The sequence below is a fragment of the Galleria mellonella genome, unplaced genomic scaffold (genome assembly GCF_026898425.1).
Source record: "Galleria mellonella isolate WM207_F2 unplaced genomic scaffold, CSIRO_AGI_GalMel_v1 utg588, whole genome shotgun sequence".
Taxonomy (NCBI): Eukaryota; Metazoa; Arthropoda; class Insecta; order Lepidoptera; family Pyralidae; genus Galleria; species Galleria mellonella.
In genome coordinates, this window is record NW_026442124.1 from 872,405 (window position 1) to 891,445 (window position 19,041).

General features: G+C 31.5%; 1 protein-coding gene across 4 annotated transcripts in view; it reads left to right on the forward strand.

Annotated features, from left to right (window-relative positions):
* Positions 1-19,041, forward strand: part of LOC113516777 (tensin-1) — a 115,607-nt gene that overhangs the window by 43,542 nt on the left and 53,024 nt on the right. For 3 of the 4 annotated variants that reach the window (XM_052899603.1, XM_052899604.1, XM_052899605.1), the window contains one exon: positions 14,253-14,321. In XM_052899603.1, coding sequence (XP_052755563.1) covers positions 14,253-14,321 — 69 coding nt within the window. Of the gene's footprint in view, positions 1-14,252; positions 14,322-18,252; positions 18,707-19,041 lie in introns of those variants that run through there. The other variant, XM_052899606.1, reaches the window with a different exon arrangement.

The following is a 19,041-nucleotide window of genomic DNA, read 5'->3' on the forward strand; positions in this document are numbered from 1 at the left end:
GTATCCGGTACTGAGCAAGGTCGAGTCGTTTACTATTGTTATTTTTTCAGTCCTGCCTTTCTATCGGTGTTTACGAATAGGTAAGGTCAAAAATATGGTATAAATATATGTACACACTTATTACTATATGACATTTAATAAAATAACAAGTGTGTGTTCAGTGTTTATCAATTGACAGTATTAAGTTTGGTTTTATCTGAGGGAAATTTTGTACAAAAGTCGTTTGCTTGGGCACCTCTGTCTCATTCGTGTTTCTACCGTAAAGCAGTTGAGGTTGCACGGCTGTGTTTCAGTTGAAAGGGTGCGATACGGCAGTGAATTTACAGGGTACAGAGGAATAACACCTGAACCCTCAGGAATGGCAACGCATGAGGGGTATCATGGGCGAAACAGTATAGTCTGTTATGTCCATGGTACTGCTCATGTCTATAGGCGACGGTTACCACTTTCCATTAGATGTGCCGTCAGCTTATTTGACATTCTAAGTTACATAAAAAAAAAACCCTACTACTCATATCCATAAAAAACTTGGCCTAAAGAGGCCAAGTCCTTCCGGAGTAGACAGAGATAACTTTTTCTTTATCTACATCCATACGTTTTTGTATTATATAATATATATTTTATGTTTTATGATAATACCCGCCTAATAACAATTTCAAAGTGTATGATGTTTGGAGTTTTGTAGCTTAATTATGCTAAAACTGCAAATGGATTTTAATTTAATTTTAATTTTAGAACATAGCTAGATGGACAAATACATGAAATACTTATTATCCTTATTCACGCGCTTTAAACCGCAAGTAGTATCTGTATACTGTGGTTTGATAGACTAAGACACAAAAAAATACATCCAAATATGGTAAGCAATTCATATCCATACAAGATAAATCCGTATCATTCGAGAGTCGTATTTATTTATATCCTCCGCAATATTTCACCAGCGTCTGTGGTATTCGGTGATTGTTTTAGTTTATTTGCTTATGCAAATACAGTTCTACACAACGCATGCATATCTGAAGCCTATATATAACCTACTTGTACTTAGGTAGTTATAGTTCGGGAATAAACTTAATGAATTTGTTTATATAAGTTAGATTTTGTTTTTTTTTTTTTTTTTTTTTTGAAGGCGGGTAAAATAATAATTTGTACACTATTAAACGAGCAATCCTACATATATTATTATTTACATATATAAATTTGAAATTGTTTAGATATTCAGATGTTTGTTATTCAATTACGTTTGTTAATGAGTACCTAACAAACTGCTAAACGGATTTGAATGAAATTTAGTGCACGGGTATATCCTAACTCATCAAATAAGACAATTTACATACAGATTGCGGACAAAACCGCGGGAAACAGCTAGTGTTTGTATATGTTTATAAATTTTTAACAAAAGGGCTTACTTTACAATCCAAATCAAGCCAAATTGTACATAAAATTGGAAAAAAAAAACAACTTTTCCCAAGATATATTATTAGTAAGTTGAAGTGTAAAATGCAATTAACTCCTATGTATATTATACCAATTCCACGCAGCTGAAGTAAAAATTAAATGTAATTATTGCATTTTTAGGACCATTATAGACTTTTAGCACTTATAGGAAGTTACTTTCTCTAAGTTATCAATTATGTAATAGCTTATTATGTCCTTTCTCTACGCCTCATTATTTCGTGAACACATGTTAATCGACGTTAAAGTACTTACTCCTATCTAAATTATAACGTAAGCAGTTATTCGCGTGTGGATTATAGATGCAATTGACGTAATGCTTTCATAATGTTTTTAGTGCACTACAATCCTGTTATTATTATAAAAATAAATGCTTATAATGATTATTTGGATATTATTTGATCGTAATATAAATATAATTGTTTAATTAAACAGGCAACACTCGAGTAATTATTTAATTGAACAATTATTTATTTTATGTAATAGAACTGAACATAGTATTTTAAGATAATAAAATTTTCGTCAAAAATTTTATGTAGGTACAAAATATAAAATAAATTTTAATTATAATTTAGATTATTATATCTATAATTATTATTACTGGGAGGACATTCAACATATTTAGACTTTCATACACAATAACTTTCTGATCATTGTTTTCGAGACGAAGAGTAGGTTGGTTACAATTTCGCAATTTATTACTCATAAAAAACAGCATACCAAATGCCAGAACCCAGAATCCGTGCCTCAATCATAACAAGAGCAGATATAAAAACATCAATGAAGGCCCGCATATAACCCGGAACTGGTAGTCAATCATATTTGCCAATATGAACTGCCTTTATAGAACGGGCCAATGGTACACAAAAGATATTCAAAAGTAACATCTCTTGGCGTCTGTATACTTGCGCTAATCGCTTTATGACGAGCAAATTTTTTGCTCGATTAAACTATGATTTAAACACGATACGTACCTTTTGATTGAAAGAGTAGATAATCGATTTCTCTTTAACGATGTGTTATAGAAGATTGCATTGACAATGTGATCTTATCTAATTTATTTGGCATCTTAGCGTTTGGTAAAATATCTGTAAAGTGGAAAGAGATTAATTGTTAGGTTTGACTAAGGGTCACTGAAATCTTAAGTACTAGCCAACAAACAAAACATCTCGTAAATGTTACTAGAAGTCGACTCATACTGGTGGAACATTGTTCTCGTTACTAGTGGAGAATAAAATTATCTCATTTTATAATGTAAAAGTTTTAGAACAACCTCTCTTAATATCAATATCTAGTTTAACAAATTTGTTTTCACCTTCAAAAATCCCAAATTTATTGGTTGCAAGTAATTGAGTCTTTTTCAGCACGTTACCTATATATTTAATTGACATACGGCCATATAGGACGGCCCCTACGGACATCTCCACTCATTCGTGCTGATTAAATCTATTTTATAATTGTTCTCTCATCCATTCTCTCTAAATGAAATTATCTATTTCCCAAAAAGTTATTATGTTTGGAGTGAATTTATAAAAATTTGTTTATTTCTAAAAAGTACAGAACTAATGTAAAAATAATTATCATCATCATGGAAACTCCGAAAATATGTAATTCAACTAAATATTATGAGTTTTTACTGAAAGCTACCTTGTTTAATGATGCTCATAAAGCCATCATTAGGAGAAGCATCAGAGCGAAGCAAATTGGAAGAAACATGCGTGTGTCAATAGAATTATATAGTAGGTATAATTTCTAAATACATTTGTCACAGACAAAAAAATATTTGTTAATATTGGTAGGAAATATTGTTAAAAATAAATTTTTTTCTCGATAATATTAAACATTAATAGTTTCTTAATAATACTATTTAACTGTTATTATATTGTTGAAATAAACATACAGAATCTATAGTTATATAATATATTGATTTTAATGAAATCTAGCGGAAACTTCAAGAGACTAACATGAAACAAGTTTATTAAAATATACTAATATATAAATAGAAGCCATTTATTATATATCAGGTAAATAAACAAAGCATTTAAAATCTAAATTGATAAATATATTCTGGATTGAAATGGTAATTTTATGTGTTACTACTATTGTGCTCCATCGCGAAATAATATTTTCTGATACGGTCGCAGTATGCAACCTAATTATATGGTAAAATTAAAATCAATTTTATTATTATATTATCGTTTCGCTGTAATCGAATCTTAAATTATGTTGGTGGTTAAGCCATAACTGTTTTCTTTTTTATCACAATTGGCGTTGCATCGAAAAATTTAATAATGCTAAATAATTAATTTTATCAACAAAGTTTTATATGGATTCTCAGCTGGGATGTGCTGTTTATTTATATCAATATTTTTTTCTGATCCCTTCACAGTTAATTACATATCACACGTGAATGAATGTACGCGGTGTCGTGAGACCCATCAAGTTGAATTTAAACAGTAATCGAAAAAAGGGCCGATGTCATATCATTAAAATGAGATGTAATGTTGGACAACATAAACTACCAATGTGTCAAGGAATGAACTTTTCTGAATACTTATTTAAACCCACACACTACATGCGAAATAAAGACGTTTATTACATATGTTTACCGATGCCAGCGATATATTTATTCCGATGTAAGATACTTTGATCTTTAATAAAAAAAACGTGGCAATATTACGAAACAAAGATAATTACAAATGTAATTCTTGTTGTTGAAGCAATACAGTAATTTAAAATAAATTACATTTAAATGACGTATAATTATAATTATGCTGTTATTGTTCTTATGTTTCAATTTGCAGTTTGTAGTAATGTTATCTGAATGACAGTTATATTAAAAAAAAGCTAAATTAAATACCCATTGTCACTTAAAATGGTGTAAGGATTCTAACGATACTTCATATATCTAAATCTGTAAGGACATTTAGAACATATGTATAGCTTAAAAACATTACACTCCTTTTTTGAGTGTTCATGTAAAAAGATAAATATTTATTTCATTAGATGGGAGAGGCTTCGGCGTTTCGCTTGGGTTCACCAATTTCTGTTATGGAACAATACAATACAATTTTAACGACAACAACTGTGTGACAACTCAAAAGAAATATTCAATTCCAATACCCCTTTGGGCTAAAATATTTTTTTCATATAATCATACCAATTTTTTCTACATACCTATATAATTATTTACGTCCAAATCTCTTCAATATCAAAGAGAAATCTCTTCATTTGGCGCTGGTACATTATACAAGGTATAACGGAAGTAAATGTAACAACTCAGACTCCAGCAATAGTTTTCGTGAAACTGAACAACTTTCCCTTTTGGATCAACCTTCCAAAATTAGTCTTTTTCTATATACGATTTTGTATAATTGGTCTTCGTTGTTTACTTTGATGATAGGGTTTTAATAAAGTTAACTAGATATTTTATTCAAAGAACAAGGAATTTATTTTCTGATTATCGAATGCAAATAGTACAAATATTTTCTTTGACATAGCTCTTAAATCCGTATGGAAATAAACAAGTTTTATGAAATTACTTTTCTGCGGGAATTTCACGACTTGCTTTTGATTATGGCCGAATACGAGTATCAGTTTCGTTTTGCTTTTTTTTCGGGAGTAAAGCTGTAAATTTAATGTGAAGCGTGGCGTACACACAATTTCAGTGTTGGTATTTTCCCCTGTCCTTTTTTATCTATTTTTATAGTGTACTGGAGAACAAGTAAAATATATTTATATAACACAGTTTCTTATTTTTTTATCCATTATTCGTGATAATATAAAATACCTAATTACCAAAAAGAACAAACATGTTTCTACCTCTAGGTATATAATACACAAATTGTGTCTAGATCTATGACGTGTAAAAATTTGCAAAATTTTACTTTTAAAGTCTAATTTTTGACCCAAATGGCAGCAGCCTTAGTAGGAAGTAACTTCATATTGGCATTAGCATCAACTTAAAGTTGCTGGTCATTAAAGTCGCTACCGTGGTGTATCAAAGTTAAGTTTTTTGTGTCTTTATTATACTCCTTGTCAAGTTTTTAGAACATTAAGTCTATAAATGAACATTGAACTTTTAATTTCTGTATGATCTGCATTAATATTTTTTGAATAAGTGTAACGAACGCAAGGACTATGTGTTAAAATTAAACTCGCTGAAAATATGTGGTAACATTCGAAGCACCACGAGACCACCTCATATGATTTAATTAATAGTAGCATGCTTACAAATTGTGGTTTAACGACTGCCAGACTTTATAGGGCGTCGATACAAGCAGGCTGTAAAATTATACGCCTGCCATAAGTGAACATGCTGAGTGACATACATGTTATTATATTGCTTAATTATTTCACATGTTAGCGCAACGAGTACTATTATTTTAACAGTTTTAAATATATGTTCAGTGAGCTATGGAAAGAGCTATGTTTGGTTTTCACTGTGGGTTAAAATTCGAAATGGAGATATTTGATTATGTTGTAAGGAGTAGATAGATATAATGGATCAGATGGCCAGGATACTTTGTAGAATAGTGAATAATAATTAAGTGACAAAATCTTTATTAATATTATGTTGAAGTGTGAAAGTGAGGGTTTTGTTTGTGACCTCGTACGCGTATTAACACTCAACTATTAGTCATGAAATTTGACATACACGTAGGTAGTATTTTGTAATAATAGAATTAACAAGAACTTTGAAGGTTACGTACTTGTATTAGAAGCTAGATTGTAAATTCTCCAAGCGAATTATACAATTTGTACTGATTTGTGCCCTACCTACTCATATAGCGCTTGTCTTAAAGTAATGTAAAATTCAAATAAACCAGCAGGCATTATAGCTTCGCGATTTCCTGATCGACCTAATAAACTTGAGCGAGTGGGGGTCTGCACTCGATCAACTAACACAAATGGGGCCGATTGCTTCCTCAGAGCTCTACTGGGACTAGGTGTGGCTTTGGATGTTATTTTTACTGCAATGCGCTTGAGTAGAGTGCCTTTTATATTGCCTTGGTCGGTCGCTTTGGCAATTACTTTGTTATTTAGCAGACTATCGAACTACATAAAGTTCTTTTTTGCAGCCGTGCAATAAACTAAGTTCTTGGAAGTTAGAGTGCTGTTTTATAATTTCTGTGAAATTAATAATTTTTACACACGGTTTGACATGAATAGACATTTATTTGTATACTAGTTTTTATCCAAGAATTAGTCCTCGTAACTGGGATATTTTTTTCAATGGGTGAAAATGGCATGATAACCTCGCTGGCGCTGCCGGTATACACTGGCGATTTACCAGTGAAGGGTGATGAGGTGAAGTGAAGTGAGATGAAGGTGAGGATAAAAAGGCAGGTCAGTTAGCCCATCGTGAAGAATTCAACGATCAATTAGTCACGATAGTTTCCATGGGGAACGACGTAGAGATCGACCTGATAGGGTATATTGATATCAACGGGGACTAACTGAGATATATTTATTGACTGACATATAAAGTAGCCTATGTCATTTTCCAGCCTATATAGTACCTGTATTATACAAAATTTCATAGGATTTTGATAAGCAGTTAATTTGCCAAAAGTTAAGAAAAGAACAAATAAACCTATTTTCACATTTATAATATTGATAAGAATTGAATATCATATTTGTATACACATACAACCATTAATGCCCTATTGCTGGGCTAAAGGTTTCTCTACTTATGAGGAGAATACTAACTTTTGACTATGTCGACCATGACCATATTTAATGTGAACATTGGCTTGCTTTTTCAGGCCCTAAACGTCACGTACCAATTTATGGCTATCGATCAATTGTTATTATTTCACTATGGTCCTTTCGTCTAGAATTCTAGATGTATTAGCCTATTATATTGTTAGGTATAAGTTAACGTTTTAACATGTAGTCACTACATTTAAATAGACGTGCATTTAGGTTAATGAGTTGTAACAATCTAAGATGTATGTAAGTAGAAAATCTATTATATCTTGTTGGTAACCTATTGACATAAAAATAATGGTATGTAGGTACTAAGTTTCTTTTAAATGTTAGTACTTAAACATGATTGCTATAGTGAAACAATAAAGGCAAAGGTTCACCTTAGTTTTTAAAATAATCAATGACTTTGTCGTGTGTTTGTGTTAGAAGATTTTCATACAGCATTTCTGTAAATACAGATCGAGCGCATTTTTCTTAGAAATCATCCCTAATCCATAAAAAATAGCATCAAAAAGCTTATTTTACTCCCATTATCGTGTTATATACATACATATGTACGTATATAACACCAAAATGGGAGCAAGGCCCTAAACGAAAGCACCTAAATGTACTTGCAAGATAGAGGAAAAAGCATCCCTGTATTTGCTTACGGATTTATGGGGTAAATGATTTAATTTTTTTTTATATATTATTGTATGTTTATTGAGCGAATAGAGTTTTGAGTTTGTAGTTTTTTGGCTAAATCGTTTTGGGTGTTTGTTTTGTTAAATACGTATATTTGCTCTAGTTTTTCATTTAAGTTCAGTGATGTGTGGATATTTGTTTTTTGGCTCGTAATTCAGTTGTCAGTAACACAGATTTATGGTGTGCGCATTTTCGGAATCGGGTTTTAATTACGTCGTTTAAAATAAAATTGGCTCGTTCGTTGGCCACTGTTATCTGATTTATACAGTTTCACACATTCAAGTACATTTCTACGTAATGAATACAGATGGCTGGCTTTTACAAAAACTCGTTAGTAGCTGGAATGAAAAATGTGCGAGCGCCGCGGCGGTGAGCGATGCTCCACAATACGTCACGCTTCCGAGACAACTGCCCACTGCCTGGTGTCCGTCACGGGCTACGGACCGTGCCCACATTATTCACCCGCATGTATGGTGAACTGATGAGTTCTTTCTTATTGCTCGTTATCTCGCAGCTATAGGGATGTACCCGCCGTGGGCCTTTAGGAAATCATCGATAATTAAAGAATTGTCGATTCTCATTATTTCTGTAGGTAAGGCACTATGTATTATTTAGAATGTTAGCGATCGTTAAAGACAAATTTATTTATTTTAATAACTATAATATAATAAATATTATAATAAGCCTATAGTCTAGATCCTTTATGTAAATAATTTCAAACAACAGTGTATTAGATCTATCAAGATCTAGTCTATAAAACCAATTGAATAAAGATATTATGGTAGGTATGTATGTTTTTAATTATTCCTATAGAAGTAGCTAGTTACAAAGACAAATTAATTTATTTATAATTATTATTTATTGCAGAGAATTAGGTAATTAATCGTTTTAGATAAAAAAAAAATTGCATTAAAAGATTTTCATACATCACAGCAAATCGAATACGTTAATTTTTTTTTTAAATATAAAATGTCGAATTGCGTCTGTTTGCGTTGCAAAGTAGTCAAACCTTAGTTTTTAATTATATTATTTAGATACAAAATTCAGGAATTATGTTACCAATTTATCACACTTATTTTATCAGTTTACACTGTCAATAGTGAATAAACAACTATTTGAAGAGGGCGCTAAACATTCATCGATTCCTATTCTCTTCGAACTCAAATACTTAAAAAAAGAATATTTATTTAAAAAAAGAACATTTTCTCACTGTTTATGGATGACTCAGGTTTGATTCCTGATTGTGTTAATTTGTGGACTTAATTATGGACCCTATGCTAATAGACGGCCTTCATACTAAACGAGCTGAATTGACATGCTGAAAGCGGAACGCATTATTTAATAAAATGACATAGGGCATAGTAACATCCATTGAAATAAGCTACTGTTTATTATGATAATAATGATATCACAAATCAGTACCGTCTTACATATTTTAAATAACTTTTAATAAATGACTTGTTAAGCCCATATGTATATAAAAAAAAAATGTATGAATAAAGAATCTAATTTAATCGAATTATTAAAGTAAGCATTTGTTACATTACTAAATAATTGCTTACTGTTTTTAAATATAAATGTGAAATAAATTTCATCAATTTCTATGTGACCATCGTAAGGTAAAAATAATTATTTACGTGTAATTCGACCAGCACTTATTTATTGTAGTCATCATTAAATCATTAGCGGTGAGATTCTTCAAACTACAGGTTATTTTCTTGGAAAACAATTACAAAAATTGATGAAAATTATTTCTTTAGTGTGTTTAAAACATTTTACCTTAAGATTGCGTGTTAAGCATGTTAGCTGCTATGATTTTAAATGCCTAATTCTATATAGTATGTACTATGTATGTACGTAGAAATCTGTTAATTTTAATTGGCAATAAATAGATAAACGCTTATTATGCTTGCAATTGTAATGAAAAGCATTGTCGACTATTATGTGATGAAGATCATCAATCAACCTACCTTCATTTCCTCTAAGCTTGTTAGGTATATATCAGCTGTTTCCCGGTGCTTTACCCGGGAAATTTCTTCTTAATGCTCACTCATATTTCATAAGGAACTTCTGTGAAATATTTCACGTTTTTAGATTTAGTAGTTTTGGCTTCTATTGAAATATATTTCTGAAAACAATAATAAAAAATTGTCGGCAAATTCATCGTCGCGTCGCGCTGTTGTAACAGTCAAAAAGTACTTAGGTATCTGCTTATTTAAAAAACAGTGTACCATGATTATTATAACCCTTATATTTAACTATACTAATAGAAGGTAAAGATAATATTGCAAACCACTTAGAAACATGCTAACATAGAATATGTCCAATAAAAGATCCTATAAAAGATGCAATGTGAAGCATCGCGCTCTACCATTCCACCACAGGTCAGAATTCGTGTCTATTTACTAATATTACTTATAATACATACAATAGAATAACGCGACGCATATAAGCATTGTCCCTTGATAAATGCGAGTAGATATCGCCGGGAAGACAATAACCACAAATTGGTGCCCTTGGGCGGTTGAATCGTGCAGTCTGTCTGCCTTCTCAGGTACAATACTGGGCTTTTACGTCCAGATACGGACTATTTACCACTTTCTCTATTTAACTCTATTACCTACATTTATTACCGTAATCTATTCTTTTATCTTATTTTGTATACTCTAGCCTAGAACTACTCTATGAAATTTTACGATATTATGTTTTGCATTTTAATCTCTTAGTAAAGGCCTTTACTAAGAGATTTAATAACCGATTTACGATTCCTGAAATAAGTCAATTGAATAATTTCTCGAGTATACTTTTGTCACAAGCGCCAATTTTATCTAAAAGAAAAAAGAAATTAAGTTCCTGTTGGAGAACCGACTTCAATAAGGAGGAGGACTGTATTCGACTGTATTTTTTTTATTTTTGTGAGTATGTTAGGTTGATGATGATCCTTTATGAAATTTAAAATGGCAATATAACCTTATATTAAGTCCTTAAGAATGGCATTTTATGAATATTGTCTTTCGCATCACAATTTATTTTTTGATGGCCATTGTTCATGTCTTATTAGTCGACAGTTACTATAACACTTTTCCATGCAGTCGGCTTGTTTGCCATTGCAAGTTCTTATGTAATCGATATGGTTTACTTTCATATTGTATTTACCCATATTAATTTTGTGTCATTCAAAGTTTGTTTTTTTTAGAATGTTGATTTAGGTATAATCTGATATAAAAGTATCACGTTGTACTTAAAGTGTTACTAGTTAGTTACGATTAGAGAACTAGCTTTTCTGATTAAACGATGCTAGGTATAACTTTATTTGAAACCTTAACCTGAAGTATCTATACATATATTATTTAGAAAGGCGATGATAAAATTTTTCAGGTACAAAAGATCCACTTTGTAAAAGGATTAAGTCTAACAAAATTTGAATAAGAAACAGAATCTCTATTTGAATACGTAAAGTATCATGTTTTATTCAATGGGTTATGGTCATTAAAAATATTTTAGCTTGAGCCCTTAATTACAATTTGGTATTAGGTATTAAAAATATAAACACGAATAATAACAAGATATTCTACAAACTCTTGTGTCTGATATGCTCTTGACTCTATCACATTCGTTGATAATATTTGGCTATAATCGAGTATGCCACCTTTCCCGTGGGTGTCGTAAGAGGTGACTCAGGGAATTTAAGATGAGCAGATAACTCACCTCTCAATAAAATCCAAGCCCTGAATGAATTACCTACATGCAATTTTTTTTTTTATAATAAATGTATGTATATTTGTTACGCCTGTCTTCCATCGAATTAGATAAGAGTGACGGAGATAGACGGAGTGGCGGTCTTCCACCATGCGTTTTTCAAGGCACTTTCTTCCACGCACAACCACTCTTTGGAATCAACTTTCAGCAGCAGTATTTTCGAACCGATACGACATCATAACCTTCAAGAAAAGAGCATATTCCTTTCTAAAAGGCTGGCAGCACACCTGCAATGCCGTTGGTGTTGTGGATCATGGGCGGCGGTAGTCACTTACCATCTGGTGACAAAAAGGATATTTTTTTTCTATTATTAAAGAGTTAATCTTAAGTTTTCAGAATAGAACCTTTTACATAATTTGGAATTATGGATTTGAGTTAAACTAATAGGCCACGACGTTTTCTAAATCAATAAGATTAACAATATACTTATATACGAATAGCACGATACCAGTGATTGATAGATTATAAGTGAGACCTGAATAATCAAACCCTTGTTCCGATATATTTTGGTGTTCTTCCAATTTCTAAGCGTCGAAGTCTTTAGTAATTTTGTCACGAACAATATTCTACCTCATCTATCTGGATTCACAAGACATATAATTTTATTGTGTATCCATAGCTCTTTCTCATTTCTTCGTACAAACGAGACAAACCATGCCCTATTTCTTGCACAAGCAAGATTTATTTGCCACTTATAACACCACAAATTGGTAGTAAATATTAATGAACGACCAAGGTTTCCTTCATTACGTATAGATAGACCTTTCTATTTCTATAACAAAAACTTAATGCTATCTCTGTATAAGCATTAGCTTTAGTGGTACTTAATTAACTTTTGTTGAAATATATAGGTACATTTCTCATTTTTCTATGGCGTTGGGCTAATAGCCGGAGGCCTATGACAACACATCATTGACACAACAATTTTAGAATTGTCGGCAACAAAGAGGGAATACATAAATATCTACTTTCTTATAGAAACATTTTTTTACAATTCGATGACTTCATATCTTTTAGAAAGGAAGGATATCGCATATAAGGGTCACGCGAACAAAGTCGCGGGTAGAAACTAGTCCAATTATAAATGATTAATACGAATATAGTGATTATGTCACGTGTTTGTAAGTAGGTATATAAAAATATTTATTTATATTATGAATGGAGAATGCACATTTTTCTAAATATTGTTAATTAGAAATTACATTACACATTACTTACATATATCGTAGTAAGCAACAGTTGCTTCCCAGAATCTGTTTCATAATGAATTATTATATATATAATTATCTCTGCATAATATTATTAACATAGCTATATAACGCATCTAGTAAAAAAATGTACAATTTGACGTTAAATGTTTTTTATGTAGAAATTTCATTAAAATTATATTATAAAGGTTTTGAAAAAAAACTTTGTTTACGATTTAATATATTACGTAATAATCCAAGTTTGTTTACCTAAACGTATTTACTTAAATTTAATATGAATGTATTTACATAAAAACATATTATATTTAAATAAAATATATAAAGGATGATAACGACCTCTGATCACATCTCGAGGTTTGAGATAAAGGAAGAGTGTAATTTATTTATCAATTCGCTTGTGCGTTATCTTTCTTATTTTTTTCTCCTGATTTATCCCAGTCATCTCGGAGCGAAGTATTTTACTCCAAACGACGGCAACAAGTGTTTGTAGATAAGTGATTATGAGAATGAATCGTATCTTGTAATCTTGTTAACTGCGACCTTAAAAAAAGAGGAAATTATATCAAATTATTCAGCCGATTAACATGAGATTTTTAGACCGAGTTATATTATATATATTATATTTTTTTATTTAAACGTTTTATTATGTTTTACTGAAATTTGTAAAATTTATTAATGTCCTTTTTTTGTGAAAATAGTGTCGGTAGTTCTTAATCTGTCACCACATGAATATCACCACAGATGATTTTGAAAACGACAAGACTTCCAAATGTTGTTCTAATTTAGGTTAATCTTTACATTTTGAATACGAGTAACAGTCGACCAGATGTAAAGTGTATTCGTATTTGCGCAAACAATAATCCACTTCGCTTTTAAATTGTTACAACTTTAAAAATAACTATCAAACGTAACCCAATTTTAATAATAATCTTCATCTGTACCGTATTATGTATGTTCGTGTTTCCATTTGCATTCAAGATTCCGTTTATAGCTTGTTTTCGAAAAAGTGTTAATTTAAATTAAAGAGAAAGATTAACTTCCTGTAGTTCAAAATTACATCTCTGATAATTTGATATTTACAACCTCATACCAGATTGGAATATTAAATAATTACTGTGCCAAATTTCAATCATGAACAGAAGATATAACTGAAAGTTACATCTGTAATTTGTAGAAAGACTAATATCGGATTATGACAACATAATACAGATTATTGTATGAATACTAAGATTATTCAATAAGTTTAGTGCATTGAAGTTTACGTATTGTAATTTAAAAAGACATTAAAAACTACTAAAAAAAAATTACAAGTAAATTAAAATAAATTTTATAAATTAAATTTACAAGTGAAAATAAAAACCAAAGAGTATGTTGACTTCCCAGGTAAGATGCAGCATCTAACCTATTTTTGCTAAAATATGGATTTGTTTGTTGCAGGTGTCTGGCGCCATAGAGTTGGCAGACCCGGCCAATGCAGCACAACTATTAGAACAGTTACAAAACTCGGTGGGTAATCATATAGAACATACTTCTATATAACCACTAACTATAGTTAAATGTAACTTATCTTCATACCAGGTTCATTTCGGGGCAAACGGTGGCTAGTAGATGTAACTAGGTGTAATTTGTTATTCAATGAAGACTATTATTATTATTTAAATATTTCGATTAATTCACGTCTCCTCTCTTAAGGAGAAGAGATGGCAAACTAACCCCCGGCAGAAGCACAGTTGGCCGGGGTTCAGGGCCCCAGGGAGAGAAACCGGCGTACGATTATTTATTATTACGGGACAAACAGGAGAAAGTATAGCAAAGGCATCTGGTCTTTCACACGTCTCTTGCTTCGTTTATTTTTATAGCTCGTCTCATGCATACATGTCACCGGTTCTGAAGACTTGACTTGATATTATAGATACCAAGCTGAAGCCAATGGTAGTATTCGTCAAACTGAACAATGGGCTCCAAGAAGAATTAATTGAAATCAGAATTTTTAAAATCATCAGTATTTTGAATGGCTTGCATTATTCTATAAAAATTAATAAAAATTTACATTCTACTTACAAGTTTTTGCAGATTAAAATTTTGCTTCGATTAGTCGTCAACGTTATTATCAAATTAAAGCATAATGTTTTCATAACAAAGCCAATTTTATCAGAAATTAAATTAAAATGTCCATAAATGGTTAATACCATTTACGGATATTTTAATTTGCCTATTTTAATGAAAATATATCTATATAAATATATCAAGGATATAGTAAAATTTACGAGCGAAGCTCGGCATGTAAAGAAACGCTATCAGTCTTTTATGAAATTTTACAGTTATCATAATGAAATGATTATAAAAATTATACCACCACTACGTGATATTTAACCGGTAATGACTGTAAACACCTATATAGAATAAATAAATTTACTGCAATTACTTCTGTAACCTCCTCCCAGAGTCGGCATCGTTAACTTTCATATTCGGTGCTCGTGGTACTCTCTTGGATATGAGCTGCGAGATATGGCTGATATAAAGGTTTGTTGGCAGCTGGAAATTGCTAAAATTACCCCCCATTACGTTTATGGTGGCATACAAGAAAGTGGCACGACCGGCGGCGGGTCATAGCGTGGCTCACGACGTCATCATCTTCATATTTATATCACATATATTACATTTCCTATGAATATAATATTTTTGATGAAATATTGTACGCTGTGCACTAAATTTTATCGAAATCATTTAAACTGTTTCGTCTTACTTAATTATCATTTAATAACACATACCTACCTGCTTACCAAAATAAACATACTAAATAATCTGATAGGTATGTTGTTTTTATAAAAAAATATTCAAATATGTCAGTTGTATAGCACCTACATTATACCAAACCTATAATAAGCTTTAATTAGTTGGGAACTAGACGTTGATGTGTGATATATCTATGTTTATATATTTATTTTTTATTTATATATTTTGTAGTAATCATTTTATAAGGCATTCAGTGTTCATAATTTTCCATAACTTACTTACTCCTACGGTAGGTATGTAAAATACTTGGCTTAGAGAAATGAACCTCGAGTAAGGATTTAGAAAGCGCTAAGTACAATACAAACATTAGCAGGTTCACACCGACGCAGTGCTACATTCCTTACTCACATTCCCATTCCTGTTTGATTGCTGACCAAACACCCTTTAGGATGTAATGATATATTTTAGTTCCTGTAAGATTTTATTATCCTGGAGAAACTGTATTACGGACTTACTTATGGCTCATATCATTAGCAATCTTTTAAAGATGCTTTACGATATAAAAATATTCAGTTTTTATTATTGAACACCCCTTAAAAGGTAATGATTATATAGTTTCCATATCAATCAGTATATTATTCTAATCGTTGGTTTGGAGTCAGAAGTCATCCTACTTAATTATTAAATTTTATTTAGTTAACGAAGACAAATATTATTATGGTTGATAGTACAATAGATATATAAGTAATGTCTTGGATTGGATAATTCCTACTGTTTTTTTTTATCATGATAATTTTAATAATTTGCAGAATTATTGTAGAAATCAATTGTAGAGCTTATATTTGGCTCCAAATTTGCTATTGTAAATTAAGTACATTTTATCGTACGTATTATACCTTTGTAATGATTATGGAAGAGTTAACTGAAATGCTTTTAACCTACATTGTTTTTCTGTTTCTTGAAGTACTGTTTGCTTACTTATAAGTGATATAAACTGCAGGTCTACGCCCAGACTCTGTAGCTGCAATCAATTTCAATTTGTTGCAAATAAAATATTTGCAGTAGTTTCACAAATGTGCATGCATACTTGTCATGTTGGAGCTAACTAAGTCAGACATGTAACTGTGCATTTATATAAAACTTATACAAAATAGTATAAATTTCACATATAATCATTAATAATATGTATTACAAATGCAGTGTTGTCAAATTGGGTATTTTTGTGGAAATTTTGTTTAATAGTTGTAAATTGTTGTTACTAACAAAAATGGATCGTAGTTACCTGTAATAAAAAAGAATATTATTATTATTAGTCTATAGAGATATATAATAAAGTAAAAAACCTACAATAATGAAAAGACATAACAAAAGATAAGGAGAGTGAGAAAAGAGGAACAGAAGAAAACATAACGAAAAACGATATAAGTTGTGATTGGGTAAAAGTCCCGGAAATCGTATCGATTTGGAGAAAATATATTTAACTTTTGGGTTGAAATCAAAATTGACATCGAAAAACATTATATAAATTGAAAAAATCTTGGTCCTTTTAACTGCTCACCCGATAATAATAAAATTTGCAATTTAAAAATATTAAATGCACAGAAAATATAATTATTTGCATGAGGTCTTATGCCTTTCATATAATTTCATGTAGTTATATTTTATGATATAAATAATAGGACAGCCGTGTAGTCCCGGCATAGAAAGAGCCAGCATTTCTTTCTCGTGCGTTTTGTAAGAAGCGACTAAGGAAATTTAATGGTCGAGAGATGAGCAGCAACGTTGCTCTTAAAATATCACCAAAGCCTAACTACGATTGATAATCCGTCTACTAAGCATGGCGAGTACTGGCAAAACTCCCCTGATATGATGATGATGTTGATATAAATAAAAAAAAATTGCACCCGAGTAAAGCCACTGCTAAATGCTTGTAAACTATAAATTCTTCAAGTGATTAAAAATTCAAATGCGTTTACATTTAGATTGATGCCTAAATCGATGTGTGTAGTATAAACAGTGGGCACCTATTATTATACACGTGCGCTTTGATTGACATCAAACTGAAAGTAACTCTATGGCTGGCTCGTTTATAGAACTTTGTTTATGACAATTGCGGATGCTGTGTTTACGCAGTTGAAGGTAAGCTTACGAAAGCAATACCTTCTATTAGTTCAGATTTAGATATTATTAGGCTTCGTTTAATTAAATTTTATGTGGCTTTAATAGTGACAACCTGCTATCGTGATTTTTTTTATAAAGTCATGTATTTAAAATTACCTAAAAATAATTTGATTTCAGCTTATCAGCTTAAGCTTATTAGATATAAGGCTACGATGTAATTAATATTCGTAGGTTTAAAGTTCGTACTATTCATGAATCCATGAATATTTACAAATTTTGCTTAAATATAATACTTATTAGGATAATTATAAAAGATTTAAGATGGTACTTTCTAATTTATTTTACTAATTTAAGTACTAACTAGATATAAAATTAGTAACTATTGGGCGAAGATAGCGCAAGTACATAAATATATAGTCAATCTCTTGTGCAAGTCGATTAACTTGTGAGGGGTTTAATGGATGTTGATGATGATAAATGGGCGATGTTAGTGGTTCGGGGGTGGGATCGGAGTAGCGTAGTGGTGCGAAGGCGACGCGGTCGTCAGCGGCCACGGTGCGGCCGTGGTGACGCTTTGCGGCGGTGGGTCGCGAGCGCCCGGCCCGGCCAGTGCGCGGCGTGCCCGCGACCTGGCCGCACACACTATACACCCACACGGGCATGCGCGACCACCGGTCAACTCACGTGTTACAATAATAAACATTAGTCGGCGCTTTTTAGGCCAGTTTACGCGGTTTTACCAAAAATCGCGGCAAACTAGCTACTTCACAGTGACAATGCGTGACAACCGTTGTCTTTGACTCAAAGACGACGTGTTATTATTAGTTTTATTAGCACTTTGAAAATGTTTAAACTGATGTCGTAACAAACAAATGATGTGGTGTTTTATCGTCTGAGGCTCGCTCGTGAGATGACATTTGCGCACCGCCGCCGGCGACCACGTCTCAAAGATGAAGTTGTTCAAGAGGAGGCTGTCGTTCAGCCGAGATAAACAAAAACGGGTTTCACCTACAGACGATCCCTTTGAGAATGAGGTAGGTACCTGTACCCCGCCTCCACCTCTCACTTCAAAAGCAAATTAGAGCCCCTACTCCATAGTGTAGGTAATATTGCACGGTCAACAGATTTTTTGTTAGAGTGTATCTATTGTTATATTTGGGTTTAAGAAATTCTATATTTCTTCGATTACTATTAATCAGTTTGATTTATTTATATTTCTATGAGTTCTATATTGATAATACTAGTGAACTGTACACTTTAGATATAACGTGGTTAATGTAAAATATAACGAGAGCTGATAAGCGTAATTACAAGAATGTTTTTCTAGACTAGACGTTGCTACGTTTCAGTAGAATAAATTGAAAGGCAA